Source organism: Onychostruthus taczanowskii, unplaced genomic scaffold (assembly GCF_017590055.1).
Source record: "Onychostruthus taczanowskii isolate IOZ18803 unplaced genomic scaffold, ASM1759005v1 scaffold24, whole genome shotgun sequence".
In the NCBI taxonomy this organism is placed as follows: Eukaryota; Metazoa; Chordata; class Aves; order Passeriformes; family Passeridae; genus Onychostruthus; species Onychostruthus taczanowskii.
In genome coordinates, this window is record NW_024499684.1 from 11373437 (window position 1) to 11392219 (window position 18783).

Sequence of the window (18783 nt, forward strand, 5' to 3'; positions counted from 1 at the left end):
AGGAAGCTGAAGATAGGGAAAGATGGGCACAGGGTCAGGCAGAAATATAAGCACAAACACAGTGGAAATACTTCACTCAAGGTCTCTTCCTACACAACAGCCCTGAAACAAGAATATGCAATGGCACTTTGCTCAGGACATCTACCAGGTGTCTTGGCTGTGCTGGTTTCAGGGTTGCCTCCAAAAGAGGATCAATAAATTCCAGTGTATATGAATATAATTTTTTCTTCACTTAATTCCCAAGGAAGACTGAATAACTCCCCTCAAAGAGCTGCCTAAAATGGAGACACCTCAAGTCTAGTGAAAAAACCCCTCATCTCAGCCTCTTCTTGTGCTTTTGTACACCATGTTCCATAAAACATCAAAGCATGTGCTGAAGTCTTACCAAATCCAGTGCCAGTATGTGTATTTTTGGGGGAGAATGTTAATAGATGTATATGGAAAATGCAGTCCAGGCTGGGTATTGGTCTGTGAATAACTGGAGTCAAGGACAGTGCTACCCTGGTACTGTCCTTAGACAAGAAGAACACATCCCAGAGTAACTACTCAGCATTAGAAGTGTTGCCTATCCCTTTCTCCTGACCATGAAGGTCTAAAACCTTCTGCAATTAACAAGTCTATAAGCAATTCCCCTTCCCTATTTCTTCCTCCTACTGAAAAATGGAGCATATTACTGCTAATAATGAAACAAAATGGGCATCATCATTCATTTCCTACAGCCAATTTGTCTTGCATAGGAAACTTGTGACAGACCATTCAAAGCATTCATTAGGCAGCAAGGTGATAACACCCAGAATTAGTGGTTGAGAAGTTCCACTTGGAAGCACCCATGTGTCTCCAAATCTCTTTCCACCTCTACCTGCAAAGGGAGCAAAGGAACAATCCTATTGTGCTGTGCTACAGCAGGAGGACCACTGCCATTTCCCAAACTCCCGGGGACCCTGGTGCACCCACAATCATGGCTGAGTATGTCCTCCTCTAATGCAGGGGAGCAAGTGGGCAGGCAAGCATAAGGACACAAAGCTGACAGAGGTAACTGGCAGCCAAAAGAAGTTTTAGGAAGCAAATATCTTCTTCCATTAAAAAACCAGTGGTTTGGGTCAATCAAGAGTCTGTAAATTCCCAGAGCAATGTCTGCACTCCAATCTAGAAATGCCTTTGTAGAAGTTGATACCTTTTACTATGATGCTTCCAAATATTTCATATTTTGAACAGATTTAAAAGCTTATAATCTTAAAAGTAAGAATGTAAAAATGGAGGGAAACCCCTCAATCAACCTCAAAAGCAAGAGGTCTCATTTTTCATCTCAAAAAAATTCTCATTAATTTGAAACAGCAGATTTGAAAACAGGAAATAGGACTAGCTGAGGTAGATTATAAGTGTACACTGAGTGTGCTGAAGTGAGAAAGATTTAAAAATGCTTTTAAAACTGTTTCTTTACTGCACATGGCACATATTCTGTGCAATCTGCAACTTCATGGAAGGAACATGCTATTTTACTTCATGGGCAAAAGGGAAAAAACTTGAAGAGGTTGAATATTTGTGCCCCTTTTCTTTCATTACATCTTACCATCTTCAACCAGTGGTATTTACACCTGACCCTACTACTTCTAGCACACTCCAGTCCTAAATGCATGAGTATATTGTCACTGTTATGTTATGGTAATTTATCAGCTAAATTCTGAATGCATGACTCCCTATGGGTCTAAGTTATCTACAGAAAGGGAAGAGTGAGGCAAGACCTGCCATGTACAAGATGCGCTCAGCTTTAAACAGCAGCAAGTCAGAGGAGCTAAAGTAAATGATAATAGGTGATTTGCTCTTGAGCAAGACATTTGTGCTGCACATGAACAGCAAAGAACTGATGGAGGATGCAATAGGCCAGAGCAGCCTCAGTGCATGAGGTGGTGAGGATTAAGGTCCTGAAGGGAGTGAGGAAGGCTTGAGATGATCAAGAGGGTCTGGCGCAACACATAATTAAAGAAGAAGCAGAGGGAACTGCATTTGCTTAACTCAAAGAAGGCAAAGATTCTTCTCAGAGGAACACAATGAGAAGACAAGAGGCACTAGACAAAAGCCTTAAATAGAAATGAGGACTGGATATGAAGAAAATTCTTTACAAAGAAAATAGTGCAGCACTGGAACCCGAGAGGTTATGGAATAGCTCATTGCTAGAAATGTTTGAAAGAACTCGACAAGGCTCTGTACAGCTGAAGATAACCCAAGTGGGATGCTGGAATGCAAGCCTCTTTAATATTTTGGTGTTTCTGGCAGGAAATCCCCAAAAAATAGCCTAGATATGCTGGGCTGTTTACACCTGGTCAGTCCGATTCACCTATCCTTTCTGTACTGTCCATTTGCCAAAGCTTTTCAGATGTTCAGCAGGATTATGTGGGCAGACAGATTATGCCCCTTCATAACTGCAAGTCCACTTGCAGTTATGAAGGGGCATTACCCTGCTCAGCCCAGGGGAGAGCAATAACAATGCAAGCACTGACAGCAGCAGTGAGCCCTAAAAGGCCATCTGAGATCACTGAAGCTGGGAGGAAAAGATACTGCCCCAAGCTGGGGTTCATACATCACAGGAGAAACACAAACAGGGGCCCTACACCACGAAAATGCACTCCAGTGGGAAGAAAACTCTTCACATGTGCCAATGGCAGTAGCCAGAGAATGTGCCCCCTTGCTTACATTGAGATGGCACGTCTCTAACAGCATGGCAGAAGGAACAGATGTCCCAAGTGCTGGCTCCTGGGAAGCTGGATGGATGCCCGTTCAAATGCCATTAGAATTTGGCTTCTGGGTTTTTTTTTTTCTTTAAGTGAGAGGAGGTGGAAAATAAATGCCATCAGCTTCAAGAACATACAAAAAATGGGCAACAGATAATTAATTTTAAAATTGCTTAAATATTAGCAGTTCCTCTTGTATAAATAACTGGGTTTTTATTAGAACTTTTAATTCCATCAGATGTATCTGAGGGACATGGTGTGTCTCATTTTAAACATTTATTTTGTCAGAGTAAGCCAACCTAATGTATTCCATGAAAATTATGCATCCTTTCACAAAGCTAATTTGAATAATCAGTGTGGGGATACAGAACACAAAGCAATGTATGGAACACGGTGTTCACCAGCTGTTTAACTGTGCTAAGATGACTTCTGTGTGGAGAATAGATGGTCATCTAGGGTGGGAAGGATCCTCTTGTGGCTCTCTAGAGTGCCCTTCCCCACCGTGGATGCAAGTTAACCAACCGCTCTTCATGGATGGGAAAATATTATTTATCTAGTCTTTGATGAGTTGTGCTCTTGCACACACTTCTGACTGGCTGGTCAGGAATCTTCTGCAGAAGCACTTCAAAACAGAAAACTGAAGTGAAGCGAGTCTGTAAGCTGTTCACTTAGACAAGTAACTTTTGACATTCTTCTGGTCAAAATTTGAGATTTTTTTGGAGGAAGAGAAAATAAAAAAGGCAGTCAGCTTTATTTTGGCACTTCCAAAGTGCAAAATGTGATTTCATTTCAAAGCTGTAACTGGAAGCTTTATATATTCTAAAATGTTCATTCACACTGAAGATTTATTGATGAGACCATGTGGTAAAAAGCTATATAAAACTGAATAAAGCACAGTCCTAATTTCATTTTCAGGAGCCAAATATTACCAGGTTGGATTCTTTTGAGATCCCCTGAGATCAGTAGATGGCGAATTCTTTGGCTTCAATCTTCTCTCAAAAACTTGCCTAAACTTTCCAGCATAGTCCCTGACTTTGAGCCAGTGGCTTGGCACACTTCAGTGAGATGCCTCCTGTCCCACCAAGCTGCTGAGGCAGGGCTGCCATCTCACCAGATAAATTTACACTCTAGAAGTGTACTTCAGCCCATCTATTTCCAGTTAAGAACACTGGGTGGAAGCAGCTCTCAAGTAGTCAGCACCTGGCCAAACTCCTCTCTGACATTTCTGGGGGCGATATATAAACCACAGCTCTTTGGGCAACTGGGGCCCAGCCTCAGCCACGGGAACTCAGGAGGTTCCCCTGCAACCACTGAGAATGCAGCAGCTTCCCTCATCTCCCCTGTCACTCTGAAATATTGCAGAACTGCTCTTACATCTCTCTGCTGTTTACCTAAATTCATCCCTGCTCCCATTTAAGCCCATTACTTTGTTGTTCAGTCTTCCATGACAGATGAGGGCAATGAATCTCTGTCATCTCTAGCATATCTTCCCATATTTTTGACAAATAGGCCTCCAATGGGATTTTCTGCAGTTTAAGAACACCCCAGGTCTTCTTCCTTTAAGAAAAGGCAGCTAATACAGCCCACTGAACTCACCCCATGTGTTGGTGTCTGTCTGTATCTCAAGGCCAGACTTTTGAAGGAGACCTCCTGAGTCTGAGTGTAGAAGTGTGTGTGTCTAAGTCCACAGATTCTCCTGCTCCACACATAAATCAAAAATTGTCTTATTGCAATTTGCAGTATTTAATTTCTTCAGTATGAGTGTATGAAAAAGGACTAAAACCTGACATTTGCATTTGATACAGGCCACATCTCTGGTGGATGCAGCCTCCTGAGTCATTCCACAAGGGCTTTGCCAGCCACCTGCAATTTCAGTCACCATCTTCCCACAGCTCCTCTCTCCTCTATGGACCCTCAGCCCTGAGCTGCCTGCAGCAGGGCAGCCCCAGAACACAGCATGCTCCTGCTACTGCACCCTGCAGCTTCCTGGGGATGGGGTAAACACCAGGGATGTGGGGCTGCAGCCACCTGGCACCCCTGTCCAAGTGCACCTTCACAGGACAATGCCAATGCTGCACCCCTACAGACACCCCTCACGTGCAGCCCCTCTGCCTTCCTGGAGGAATGTCACCTTCGATTCAACCAGGAGCTTCTTTGAATTAGACCAAAATTTGTCTGCAAATCAAGCAGGCTCCTCCTTTCACAAAGTACATGAAGTTTGCTTCCATCAACCCTACCAGACAGATTAACATTTGTTCACCTCTAATAACGACTGGCCAATCTGGCCAGGTTAAATACCCTTTTAGCAGTGGTACAGGGAGCTCCAAATCAACATAGAGAAGACAAAGCAAGACTTGAATCCTACCCTGTTGATGCAATTTGTGGCAGCAAGGATCTGAGCCCACTCAGGGACAGCACTCTGATGCCTATGAAATGCAGAGATGCTGCCGAAAATATTCTACACCTTTTTTTAACCTTTTGAAGAGTTTTAGCATTGACAAAACAACTTTCTCTTCAAAAGGAAGATTGACTACTGTTTTGCGTGCATTTAAACCTGTATGGCTCCTGCACATGGCCATGGTTTTTAAACTGTGTGGCTCTGCTGCCCTTTGTTGTCCAGCACAAACCCAATCCTTTTGAACAGGGTTTTGGAAGATGACCTTCTTTGACAAGGTCATTTGATACCCTCACAGCCCCTACACCAGCCTCAAAGCACGAGACTTCAGCGAACAGCTGCTTTTCTCCAGCCTAGAAATTCCTGATGCTTGCTGAATTTTTGAGGCTAAAATAGTGAAAACAATTTTCTCCTCTTCTCCTTGGAGAGAGAATTCCCCGTATCCTTTACCCACGTGGCATGTGTATAAATATAATCTCCTTTCTCTTCTGGCAGCAATTCAAATCATGGGTTTTATTCTCCACCCCACCCAGATGGCAGTTACAGAATCGGGGCAGGAGGGAAGAAGATCGGAGAGGAAACATATGAAATTATACTGGCAAGATTTAAAGGGGACAGATAGATAGAAAAAAATATGCAGAAAACAGCTGTCTTCCTCCTAATTTGATCTTTTCAAAAATGAAGTTGAACAAGTGAGACCCACTAGGTGATGCATTTGATTGTAATTGGGTTGCAAAACAGGCTAATTTTTCTTACTGTAGTCACTGTTTTCGTCCTTGGTCCCATCAATTGTACCATCTGGGTGCATCTGCAGGAAGTATTCCTGCTGGCTGAATAACCTTGTCACAATTCCTTTCAGCTGGGGTTCTGCAAAATAAAAATAATAATTATTATAAGATATACTGAGTAGCACAAGACCAAATTTGCTTGTCTCCCATTAAGCCCTGAGTAAACGTAGAAGTGCTTGGCAGGTAAGACTGCTTTCAGTGATTCCTTCCAAGCATGGCTGTAAAATATTCACATATAATACACAGACAGGCAAATATAATTGAGATCGGATGAGCAGGTAAAATGAAATGCATACTTGGTGCAGTAGAAACAGATTATGGAACATCAGTTCTCTGAAAGTTACCTACCAAATGGAAGTATTTAGACAGTTGATGTATTTAGAATATGCCACTTGTTCAGAAGAGTATTTGCTAACACTGTTACAAAGAATGTGCTCATTGTTTCTTATTCTGCTTGTGAAGCCAGCCACCTTGCTTTTTTGTATGGTTGAGTCACTATCATGCAGCGCCAGTTTTATGCCAATAGAAAGCTATGTAAATCACTGGTTTACAGTGGTAAACCCAGAGCAACTGAGTGCCAAATCAGGGCTGCATGTGAGTGCAGCTCTGTGGGACTTGGGGAGAAAAATTCGGAAAGGGACAGACACAAGACATTTCCAAAACTAACCACTGAAGCATTTATGGGCACCTCAGACCACTTCTGTTTCAAAATCCTGCATGTTCTCCCCGTCCTAAAACACGTGCCATACACTCTGGCAGATTAGAATCTTTGTTTCCAACAGGGACCTCTCCCAGCCCCTGTGTATCATGAGCCAGCCATGCTCTGGCTGGCTCTTTCCTATTGCCTCTACAACATTTTATACTTTCCTGCTGAAGAGTAAAAGGAAAACATGAAAATTAGCAAAACCAGCTTGAACTTCACATGACAGAGGTGTGCAGCTTTACCACCTGTCTCCTCGTCACCCTACCAATCAAACACCAATTAAGTGGTCAAAAACAAATTCAATTGTAATCATGCAAGATTTAAATTTGTCACTTTCCACTGCTGCTGGAAGACAAGTGAGCTGACTGCGTGTGAGCAGACACACTTGCTGCATGGAGGAGATCCTCCTTGTGTGACAGGACTTTGTGGTTTTATGTGACCACCCTCCAAAAGTAAATAAATAAGACCCAATTATTGCTGGCTCAATGGACAGGAAAGAATCCAGCGTAGCATACCAAAATCTCGTCAGGCTCCTGCCTTTCATGCCTCTGGTGAGGCTGTTTAATAAGCCATGCTCGTTACATAACCGTGGTCACGTTGTGTGTTGATGTTCCCATCCGGAGCCCCGCTCCCGCTGCATCCCTGCACGACTCCCCTTTGGGAGTCCCTCACCCTGCTCTCCTGCACTGACAGCAGCAGCAGCAGGCATCTCAAATGGAGACAGGCTGCAGGTGCAAAGGATTTCAGTTTCAGCGATCCCTACACTAGCCAGGCAAGAGTCAGGTACTTTCTCACAGCCACAAAGCCACTGAGTAAGTCAGATCAGATGGTTTCTATGCTGCCTTAAAAAAGAAGTGATTTCAGCAAGTTTCAGCGATCCCTACACTAGCCAGGCAAGAGTCAGGTACTTTCTCACAGCCACAAAAGCCACTGAGCAAGTCAGATCAGATGGTTTCTATACTGCCTTAAAAAAGAAATGATTTCAGCGCAGTCAGTGCTGTAGGCTGCAGTCAGGCTTTCTCCCAGCAACTCTCAATGCTGGGACAGTAAATAAGTACAATTGTACTGGTCATTAACTAGGAGCTAGTGTTGGTCAAGCCAACATATGTCAAAATGACACCTAGCAAAACACTTAGCTCATTCTTCTTACCTAAAAGCATTACCTATTTTGTTGAATGCAGAAGTTTGATTTAACTTGCTTTTCATTAGAAAAGCACATCAAAGCTAGAGGAAATGAAAAGCTGCATTCTCAGGCACAGATGCCTGCACCACCCTCCTCAAGTCCATCCCCTTCCTCCCTTTTATCTAATACCACAATAGTAAAGGCACTAATAGGCACTCTGATATGAGACACCTACATTTGAGTCCCTGAATGAATCTTAGCCTTAATTTTACTCACTGGTTAAATTTTAATGTTGAAGTACTTTGCATGAAACAGAAGAGCTTCCAGAAGGAGAGATTTGGAAGATGCTCCTGCAGTCTGAGGCTTTCTGTATGCTGGAGAAGTGAGGAGGTCTTGTCTTAAAGCTCTCTGAAGAGGAGCAAGGAGAGAAAACAATCCTGACCTTATCTCCTTTCTTCAGAAGATGACTTAGCTACAGGATAGAATTAGAATAGCACCTTTTCCTCCTTCTTAGGGATGCAAACTATATTTCAACCATGCAAATAATTTTGGAACAGGAAAATCTCTCCTACTTCTATTAAATAGCCTACTATGTAAAACACTGACCAAATCTGCTTGTTATTAATAACTTATGACATTTTCAGAGTTTATCAGAAAAGCACCCAAGATCCCCTGATGCTTCCTTACATCCTTTCTATAGATGCAAACACTTGCACCAGAAGGCTGTATCACCATAGCAAATACAGGCTTAACCCCTTCAGGTTCCTTTCTCTTTCTGGCCTGACAGACACCTGGTCAGCTTTAACAACTTCCCTCTTCATAATGCCAGCCGTTTCTGAGTCATTGCCTACCCAGGGACAAGTTGGAGTGGGAATCTTGTGTTACATGACCTGGTTTTGCTGAACTTTGAGACTCACACCCAAACTCAAAAGTAAAGCCCAAAGGCAGTGAAGCAGAGAGTTCTCAGCCATACATAAAACCACATTCCTCCTGGCCCTAACACAGTCTGAAAGCAGCAGAGCTCCTGTCTCTCCTCACTGCACAGATGCTCTCCTGCAGGAACATCCCTGCCCACACTCTTTTAGGACCCTCTGTAGCAAAAAAAAATGCCTCTTCCAGGCACCAAAGGATCAGAGAGCATTTTGGAGACAAAGAGGTCTCTACTTCCCTGGTTTCTTCATTTTCTTGGGTCTCTTTCTACAGCAGAGAAGCTGCACTTCCAGGTACCTTCAGCTACCTGAACTAAACACAGACACAGGGTGGGGAGGTGCCCAGCCAGCACTGAGTTCTCTCCTCTAACACAAGCAGGGCTGGGGAGTTGCCTGAGCAATGGGTGATTTGTCTCACACAGTACAGCCATCTCTCCACCTGAACTGATCTCTCTTTGCATCCCCAAACCCCCACAGGCTGGCCAGGCCACGTCCAAAGGGTCCCAAAACTACCAGTACCTCTCCAGTGCCTGCAAAGGAAGCAGCTCGACACAAACAGGTGCACAGGTGACAACAGCTGCTGGAGTAGCTGCTTCCCACCAGGGAACCTCTTGTCTTATGTCTGGGCATAAAGTGAGGTACTGGGATTTGCCATTCATACAGTAAGCAGTGTGGCTGGTGGCCTACGGACAAAATTTTAGGCGAAGACAACTTTTAACAAGGAGCAAGAAATTACCCATCTTCCCCTCTCAGTGTGGAACTATTACCAGAAGAGAAAATTTTATAATCACAGGACAGAAATTTTGCTGCCAGCCCAGAGGTAAAATGCTGCATGACTTTTAGGAGACCTACTTTTGTCATGTCATATATTTTAACATCACTTTTTTCCATCTACAGAGCAATTCCATCAGTCTTCCAGCACTGCTAACCCTTATGCTGCAGCAGTTGTGCTGAAAACCTCAGTTTATAGAAAAAAATGCCTCGAAACCAGTAAGTCTCCTTGTCAATTAAGGATGCTGAGACACCCTGGTAAGTCAGAACAGAAAGACAATGAAATAGACTGAGAACTTTCCAGGTTTGCAATAAAAAGAGAACCACCCTTCCCAGCCGATATTATTGACAGTGCTTATTGGAGTACCAGGGGGAAAAAAGACAATAAAACCCCACAACCTCTACACTTTTGTCTGTATTTCCCTCAATGATATTGCTCCAGGCTGTATTCAATAAGAGAAAGAATCAAACTATAAAATAAAGGGGAAAAAATGCAGCACAGATAAGCAAAAACTCTGCTATGAGCACTTTTTTCTATAATTCTTAGAATTTATCATGAAACAGACTTAAAGCTACTCTCTAACCTCAGCCTTGTAAAGCAAATGGGACTCAAACTCTCTTGCTTTTAAAGGTGCAATACTGCATAACACACTTGGGATAAACCTAGTCCTCCCCCTCAGGCTCATCCATGTGCACTTCCCTTCTGCTATAGAAGCAGCTTTCCCTGCAGAAATGGAACTGAACTAACAGGGACGAGACTTCAGCACCAACTTACTGTCTCCCTAAACACAAAGTCAAGCACTTCAGAATGGATTTAAGAAAGATGTTCTCGCTGCCTTAATCCCAAACTACTGACTGAACAGAAGAGATTTTCATGCAGCTTCTACTCCCAGTGCAAGACCCCAAGCTACGAGGTTTCCCATGCAATATGCAAAGGGATATTTTTATCCCCACTTTATAAGCAATGTTACTATACTTCAGAATGTTTTCTTTAAAGATCTTGCTCTAGCTGCTGATACACAGCTGTTGAGGGCTGGGGAGTACTAGAGAAAAGTCAGTGGACTCCCTTTATGCAGATGCAGTAAGCTCAGTTCCTTCCAGTGTGGCAATTCTGGATGATGCAAGGGAAGATCATTCTCAGGAAGCACCACAATGGGGACATCAGAGTGCAGAACAGAGCAGTAACACAGAGCAAGGGCTAAGCTGTAACTCCCCCAGTGTGTAGCATCTGTCAGACTGGGCACTTTACCTTCAGTGAAGACACAGTTGTCACATAATCACCCTTCTGAGAGCAGTCATCCACTGACGACTTGCTGAACATTCCCTGAAGGGCATCTTGCTTGGTTACCCATTCCACAGGCCAAACTCACCACTTCTGCCTGCCCTGCTTTTAACTTTCTGAGCCCTCTGGCACAGCTCAGGCTAACTAAATCATGATCTGACTGCTAATCTTCCTGTCTCTACTTAAATGGTAATGTGATGCTGCCATTATTCACTTCTGCTGTCCTGCTGCTGAGCCTTAAAGTCATCTCAGTTCACCATGAGCTGCTGTGCTTCCTGCCTTATTATGCAGCTACACAGTGATCTTCATCCTCCTGGGGCTTGCCAAGGACATGATAGTTGCAGGGTGCTCACATGCACTTTGTTTGATCTCCAGGGGCATGCTCACTGAAGGCCAGAGCACCATGGCTAAATCAGCTACTCTGCAGAGTCATGTCCCTCACCCTCAAGCTGCAGGTATTGCTGAAGATAATCTGCTGTGTGCTATGGGGAAAAGAGCAAGAGCACTGACAGAAATATTAGTCTTTAATGACCTTTTCATTTAGCTCTCCTGTTTAAGGTGAATAAGGAACTCACCCCTTAAATGGAAAATGGAGAACACAGATGTATAATAACTCCCCTTAATGCAGAGAGGAACTATGAGGTTATGTATCAATGCAGTATTTAGCAAAACCCCACTGAAGGCACCAACTCCTGCTTATTTCCATCAGCAAAGCAGCAGCCCTAAACCCCTGGGGGAGGACCCCTACTCTCTTATCATCACTGTAGGGTAACTCAACTTGCTCCAAACCCTGCTCTGAAGCAGCAAAAAACAGGGCACAACACCGACTTCCAGCTGCAACTCCACTATGGAAGGCAGTCAGATATGGTCTCGTTTCTTTCAGCTCTCAGAATGCCCCTCATTACAGCAATGACATGAGGCTGCAGCAAGCCAGTCCCTGCTTTGCCTTGGGCTGGGAGTGATAAAAAGACTCAACACAACCGCACTCATAGAAATCACCTTAATCTGAATTCTCCAAGTCAATGGCACAGAACTCAGAGGGGCCACTTTTCAATGAACTCTGAAAAAAGATGAAGGGCTTAGTGACCTTTGAGGGATTTGAGCCATTGGCTCCAAGGATTCTTGCAATGCACAGCAATGCTCTTGGTTGGCAGGCAAGCCTCCACTTGAGGTTACTGGTGCAGAACTGCTTCTAAATCTACTTCAGAAGTTACTGTGCTGGGTGCCAGTGGTACTCATTGTGGGTTATGGCATAAACTCTGAAGCTCGTGGGGTTACTGCTCTCTGCACAACGAGCTGTCAAACAACAGATGACTCTGCAAGCTCAGATGGGAAGCAGCGATTTTCTATCCAGCAACCTGCAATAAGGTACAAGGAAGGCACCTACTGCAGAATTTCCACAGGAGACTTGTCCATTTGTTTGCTCTCTTTCACTGCAGCTCAGTGCCTCTGTCTGGTCTGAGCACAGCAAGGCTGTGAGAGATGCCAGCAGCAGGCTCCCAGAACAGTCCCTCTGGCACCTCCTAAGGACATCGGTCTGGTGAGGGACAAAGCATCTCCAGCTCTCCTCTGAACCACCTCGGCATGCTGCTGACTCCCTTCTGTGCCTGTGCAACAGTTTTGCTGAGGATGTGACTGCAAACATGGAAAATGTAATACATCTCAGGAGCATATTTCACCTAAATGTTCTTCAAACATTTGTTTATTGCAATTAAACATTTTAGCCTGGAATTTACACATTCCATTATTCTTATTTTCCCCCATTCAGGCTGCAGCTGTCATAATGGGAGGTTGATTTATGACTCACCTAACCAGCACTCAAATCCTTAGCACACCAAGCCCAGCATGCAAGTCAGAGCATAAACTGCTCCTAATTTACTCAGATTAACTCCGCATTTTAAGTGCCACTGCAGAAACCGCAGTTCCCCTCCCCTAAAAAGGATGGGTTCCAGAATACTCGATAAGCCAAATTTTGCAAACACAAATTTTGTAGACAGAGAAGGGCACCAAAATCCCTCCTTCAGAAGTGCAGCATTAATAAAGGCTTGTAATAAATCGGCATGAGAATCAGCAAGCTCCATGCAGATTACTATGGTGACAGGCATCAGCACAGAACTCAGGGATGAAAGGCTGAGGGAGATAAATGTTGGGGCTGTTTTCCCAGCCAGGAGCTGCCAAATTCTCCAGGGTGTTTCGAGCTAAGATGAAGTAATTTGACTGTCTCAAATTAAATGCATCACTATCGACATAAGTTTAATAGCTCAACTCACTACAATGATTCACTGAATCCACCCAAACTGCGAAGCTCAGAAATAACACCACTCACAGCTGTGAAAGGAGCTACTGCCCTTGAAGACTTGGAGAGTTTCCTCTGGCCAAACACCCTGACCAACTCTGCCACGCAGTGATTGTGGCTGTAATTCTTCAGCAGATGCTGCACATGGCTGGCTGTGGCTGCACCTGCAGTGAGTCAGGCACGGAGCAGGTCGGAGCACCGTGAGCCACACGCGGGGATCCTGGAGGACACTCCAACTGTGTCATGCAGGTGCGGAGGTGGGAAATCCTGCTGCAAAGTGCTGAGCGTTTTCAGCTCCCTCAGGAGTCACTCAGTGCACAGGCAGAGGCAAGACATTTATTTCCCAGTGTGACAATATTTTCCAGTTTTTGTTACTAAACTCAGCAAAACTGTTTGGAGCTGAAGGACATGTATTGCTTGAGGAAGCCTACAAGCACATGGCCAGGTTGGCCTGGGCAATGCTGCCTGTAGCATCCTGAGTAACAGGCACGGAGAGGGCAAAAGAACTGCAGAGCCAAGGGAAGTGAGCGACACGGGGGAGCATTTGTGTTTATCTGGATGTCTCTTCAGGCTGCCTGCAAATAGGTCCAGTCACGGTGGGTAACAAAAGCTGCCCAAACATTAGGGAACTCTGTAGCAAAGCCAGGTATCCAACCCCACCTTGCACAGCTGTCATGAACCCCTTTAGGTGCAGCCATTTGGTTTAACACACTGGTACATCACTGAGCCTGTGAGTAGGATGCAGAGCTGGAAACAGACTTACTGACATGAAGATTTGCTCACAAGGTCTATGGGTTTGAGGGCATCAAACAGTCAATCCCAGCTCCTTTCCCAGTGATGCAGAACAATGGCCATACCCAGCTTCAGTTTAACATGATTACAGGGATAGTGTCACCCTCCAATTACAAGGCATTCATTTGAAGAAGAAGATGGCTCTGGGACATCAGGGCTGCATTGTACACTCGTGTATCTACTCATCTCAAGTGCGAATCTCCACCCAGGGCTAATAACTACAGAGAAACAACCTGTGTTTCCAGGATGCATTACATGTAATAATGGGCTGTGCTGGCAGGGATGGCCTCTCTGTTTGAAGGACATGCTTCCAAAAATGACATTTCCCTAACTCAGAGGGATGATGGGCTCAAGCTGATGACAGCACCCATCAGCGCAATTGCCTCCTGTCGCTGTCACTGAGTCACTAGAGCAGAATGGCACCTTGTAGGCAAAGAAAGCATCCAGAGAAGTGATTTCCTTTCCTGTGCTGGCGCCTGCCAGGAGGAATAGTAATTATCTCTCCAGCATGGAGCACAGCTGCCTGCCTGCACCCCTCCACGATGCCTGCTTTGCTCTAACCGAGATGAGTCCCTCCAGGGAAGTCTTATTTCTCACTTGTAGAGTAGGTGGAAATGATGTGATTGCATGTCTGTGGCATTTATGCAGGCCCTCCCATATCCAGGGAATCAGCTTTACAGGCATGTTAATACAAGTCTGAGCTAAGGGGCAGAGAAATTAGTCATAGAAAGCATTGAAAACTAGGGGTGCCACAAGGAATCACTGCTACATCTCTGTGGATGGTCTTAGCACAGCCTATGGATGTTAGAAAATAAAGAAGTCACCCTGCAGCTCACCCACTCTCCAAGATCTGAATCCCATGTGACAGCCACCTAAGGTCGACGGCTCAAGGATAAGGAGGTACGAGGTTGTAGATGAGTTTTCCCAGAAGGCAAACACCAAACTCACGTACATGACACATGAGCTACCCACTGTGCACAAACACCAAGGACAAAACAGCCATCCCAGCACTGCAGGGCCAAAGAGGAACCAAAAGATCACTGCAGGTGAAACAGTGGGACAAAAAGTGGACGAGAACTGATGGCCCACCTGCCACCAGGTATTTTGGCACAGAATTGCTGACTACTTCTGACTAAAACTGTCTAGCTGAGTATTTTGCTGAAAAGTTCAGAGTAAGAGTAGATAAAGCTATATACAAACTCCATCTCACTAACAGAAAAAAAGAGAGTCCTGAAAAGAGAGCAAGTTTTTATCTTTTCTTTTGACACGACATTTTCTTTGGAAATGTAATGAAAAAAATGTTAACAGAGAAAGAGATTAAATCCAAAGTTTCATTTTAAGTACAATGAAATACTGCATTCAGTCTGAATCCTCTTCTCCCCAGAAACTTCTTTTATTTGACCAGAGAACTAAAAAAATCCAATTCTTTATACAGTTCACTGCCATGTTTGTCTTTGCCTCCCCCAGGATGCAGTTTATGTTGCTTTGTTGATCCAGTGTGTTTTAGCAGCAGACAAAATTTCAAAACATTTCCCTTTCAAGAACAATTTTCTACACCTGTATTGGCTCCAGCTCTGATGACAAAACCAAAGCCAGGCAGGAACAAAAGGCATACAGAAGAGATGTAGAGGTTGTTCCAGAATTTATGCAGGATAAGCTTTTTCAGGTAAAGGAATTTTAAAAAATAGAAATTAATGCAAAATAAGTTGTAGCTACAGCTCCTAAGCTTTCATTTTCCAGCACAGTCAATGCCTTGGCTACTGAAGGTTAAAGCTTGCTCGTAAGTATGGATAGCAGAGCATACAAAATGTATTATTTATTTTGAGGAACACCCTGCAATTATTCCTGACATATTGTGTAATTAGCCAAAATTACAGCATATTCACCGAGAGTGAAACAGAGGATAGCATAAATATTATGTGTGAGCCCACAGCCACTGAGCACATTTCATCTGGGTGCAGATGTGTCTCAGGAACCAGTCAAGCATGGTTCTCCCTGGTCCCCCGGGCTGTGCCAGCTCCTGAGCAAACACCCACAAAGGGGAAACATGGGGAGTAAAATCCAGACTTTCCCCATTCCAGCAATGGAAGCTCAAGAGCTGATGAGGATTTAACAAATGTGAACACCCACACTGCAGAGCTTTCAGGATGACTGAGCCCAAAGCTCATACCAGAGAAAAAGGGGTATATTCCCACGTATGTTATGCCAAGGGAGGTGGAAAGGTGGCTCAGAGGATGTCTGGAGAAGCTGCTTGCCTTGCTGCCTCGGGCTGACAGCAGGAGAAACTGAAAAGCAGCGATGCCATCTTTGCCATGCTTGCAGCACCTCCTGGCCTGCAGCTTCCCAGAGAGGTTTCCTACAGAGCTACAGGTCAGACCCATCCTAAGGACTTGTTTGATGGCTCAGAAATCCTGGGGAATGTTGTGGCAGTCATCTGCCATGTGTACAGTTAGAAAGATTTTACTTCGTTCTCTTGACTCCAAAATGCAACACATAACTTTGTCACTGTTTATCAGATTTCTTCCTGGTTTCCTACAGAGATGTGGTTTGGATATTAGGACATTCTACCCAGAATTTGCTCTGTGGGAGGATGCAAAAAACAAGTTTAAGAACATCCTTCTAAGGAATGCACATCTGGAATCAGCGTAGGACTGAAGCTGGACTAATCAACAGTGAGGGTCCCTTTCAGCCCTGCTGCGGGGTGACCATGACGTGGTGGCATTAGTACATTCTGTACTCTGAGTTTTTGACAACTCCACAACAGTACCCATCTCCCCTCACCTTGAAGTGCCCCATGCAAGGCACCTCATCACTAACAGTGCTCACATGAGCAGGGCAGACACCATCCCTGCTGTTCAGGCCTGCCACAGCGCTGGGATTTATGCTATTCTCAGATGCTAAATCTCTCCACTTCCCCCATCAATCCAGCAGGACTGAAATACTGCAGAAACACTGAGAAGTCCCTCACACAAACAAAACATATTATGGAAACAACCACATCAAACTTCCACTCTGCTCTGAATGCCTAGAATAGTAGATTCATTAAAATAGAAAATGGACAGGACATACTACCAAAAATCACTGAGGAGAAATTAATCACTTCAGATGCTGCCAGTCTCAGGGAAGGTGCCTGGTCCTACCAACACCAGCTCACAGAAGTGCCCTGGATAATCACTGGATACCAACTCAGGGAAAAATGTAGGTTCCAGTGTCATTCTGCAAGCTTTAAATAGTCCCAAGTGATCCTCTTTTGCTACAGTATTCCTCAAGCAATCTCACAGCATTTTCCAATGGGATGAGCACGTGAAACTCCTTTATTTAACAGGTAATGAGCCTGTGATGTGGAAGAAATTAAAGCTTGAATCACTTGGGTTGTATTACAAGAATATTTTTTGCTCACTGCATTAGTGCAGCTTAAGCATTTCTGTAGCAGTCTAGAAGCATTTTTGACTCAAGACGATGCTGTTACTAAATTTCAACAAATCTTATACAACACCCAAATGCATAATGAAAATGTGCTGCTTGTGCCATTGTGAAACATTATACTTCAAAGAGCGAGATCATGCTAAAAATGGCCAAAATTCCACCATATAACTCGAAGTTCTTTCCTTTTGTTTTGTGAAAAGATCCCTTTTTTAATCTGCATAATGATTTTAATTTTCCATTGGAGCCAAAGGTTTCCTTCAAACTAATGAAAACGCTCCAGGTGTGAGAAAGCGATCATCCACTTTGTTCCATCTAAAGCTCTGTTTTAAATAACGATGATGTTTTATTGCTCATCTCTCAACACAAACACCTCATTTCTGGTATCAAGCAGCCCTCAGGACTCCAGTGAGACAGGCAGGTTCACCTGCCACCCAACTGCCATCTCAGAAGAGAGCTGAAATCAGTGAGCTCCCTCTCCAGGGATGCGTGTGCTGAGGATGACACAGTGCAGATGGAGTGAAAACAGAAAATGTGCCTCTCCAACAGGTTTCTGAACAAAGCTCCTGCTCCCCCAGCTGCCCAGGAGAGCTCAGAAAGCTCTAAAACTCCACGTGGTGCTTGCTAACCATTCAAGAGCTGCTAAGGGGCTGTAGCTCTAAAATCTTAGAATTTATTTAATGGAAAGTTGAATAGAAGAAGGAACAGGAAGAAAAAGAGAAGAAGAAGTGTTTATGGAAGCAAAGAGGGCACAGAGCAAAATGAAATGAAAGCCAAAAGAAACTTATAGAAATGTTTCAGTACGGATGTTGTGTGCCTGCCAGCAGGCAGAGCCCATACTGACGAGCACCACACCTGACTGTGAAGGCCAGCAGAGAATTACTGTCACACCACACGCTCTGCCAGCCCTTTGAGCCCCGGTAACAGAAAATCCCCATTAGAGCATGTTGCTGATCACCACAGAATGACCGCAGGGACGGCTGCAGATCGATACCAGAGGCAGCCAGTGACTCACCCTGGCTCCAGTTACAGGAGCTGTGCCAGAAAACCACCAGCTACGGGGCAGGTGGATGGTCCAAGCCCCTCACCTGCCAGCACCTGAGCCCTGAATCTCCTACAGCCCAGTGGCTCCCAAGACCCCAGGGAACCCTTCAGCACGCCAACCCTAAGCTGGGCGCTGGAAGCCAAAACCAGCTGTCTCTTTGCTCATTTCTACTGCTTCTCAACATTCGGGAAAATGTGGACTGCCTTTTTGAAGCCCGGCTTCATTTGCAGCAGACCCATCCACTTGACCTTTTGCAAATAGTTTTGCTTTGGGGAATGAATGAAATGCATTTATTTGGCAGCTGAGGCAACATGGGTGGCAACTGCTAAGCAAAGAAACTATCTGTGCAGCCAACAAGGGAGGAGACAGCCAACTATGCTATTGTAGATAAATATCAATTAAGTGAGCATGTTCTATTAACCCCAAGACCTCTCTTTTCTTCCTTCATTCCAATCCAAAATGCTTAAGTATCTCAAGAAAGGAACATTTGAGGGGGATTTTATCTTT

At 44.4% G+C, this 18783-nt stretch overlaps 1 protein-coding gene across 3 annotated transcripts in view; it reads right to left on the bottom strand.

Moving 5' to 3' along the window:
* Positions 1–18783, bottom strand: part of FGF12 (fibroblast growth factor 12) — a 218665-nt gene that overhangs the window by 70921 nt on the left and 128961 nt on the right. For all 3 annotated transcript variants that reach the window (XM_041405875.1, XM_041405874.1, XM_041405873.1), the window contains exon 2: positions 5881–5991. In XM_041405875.1, the coding sequence (XP_041261809.1) occupies positions 5881–5991 (111 nt within the window). The remainder of the gene's footprint in view (positions 1–5880; positions 5992–18783) is intronic.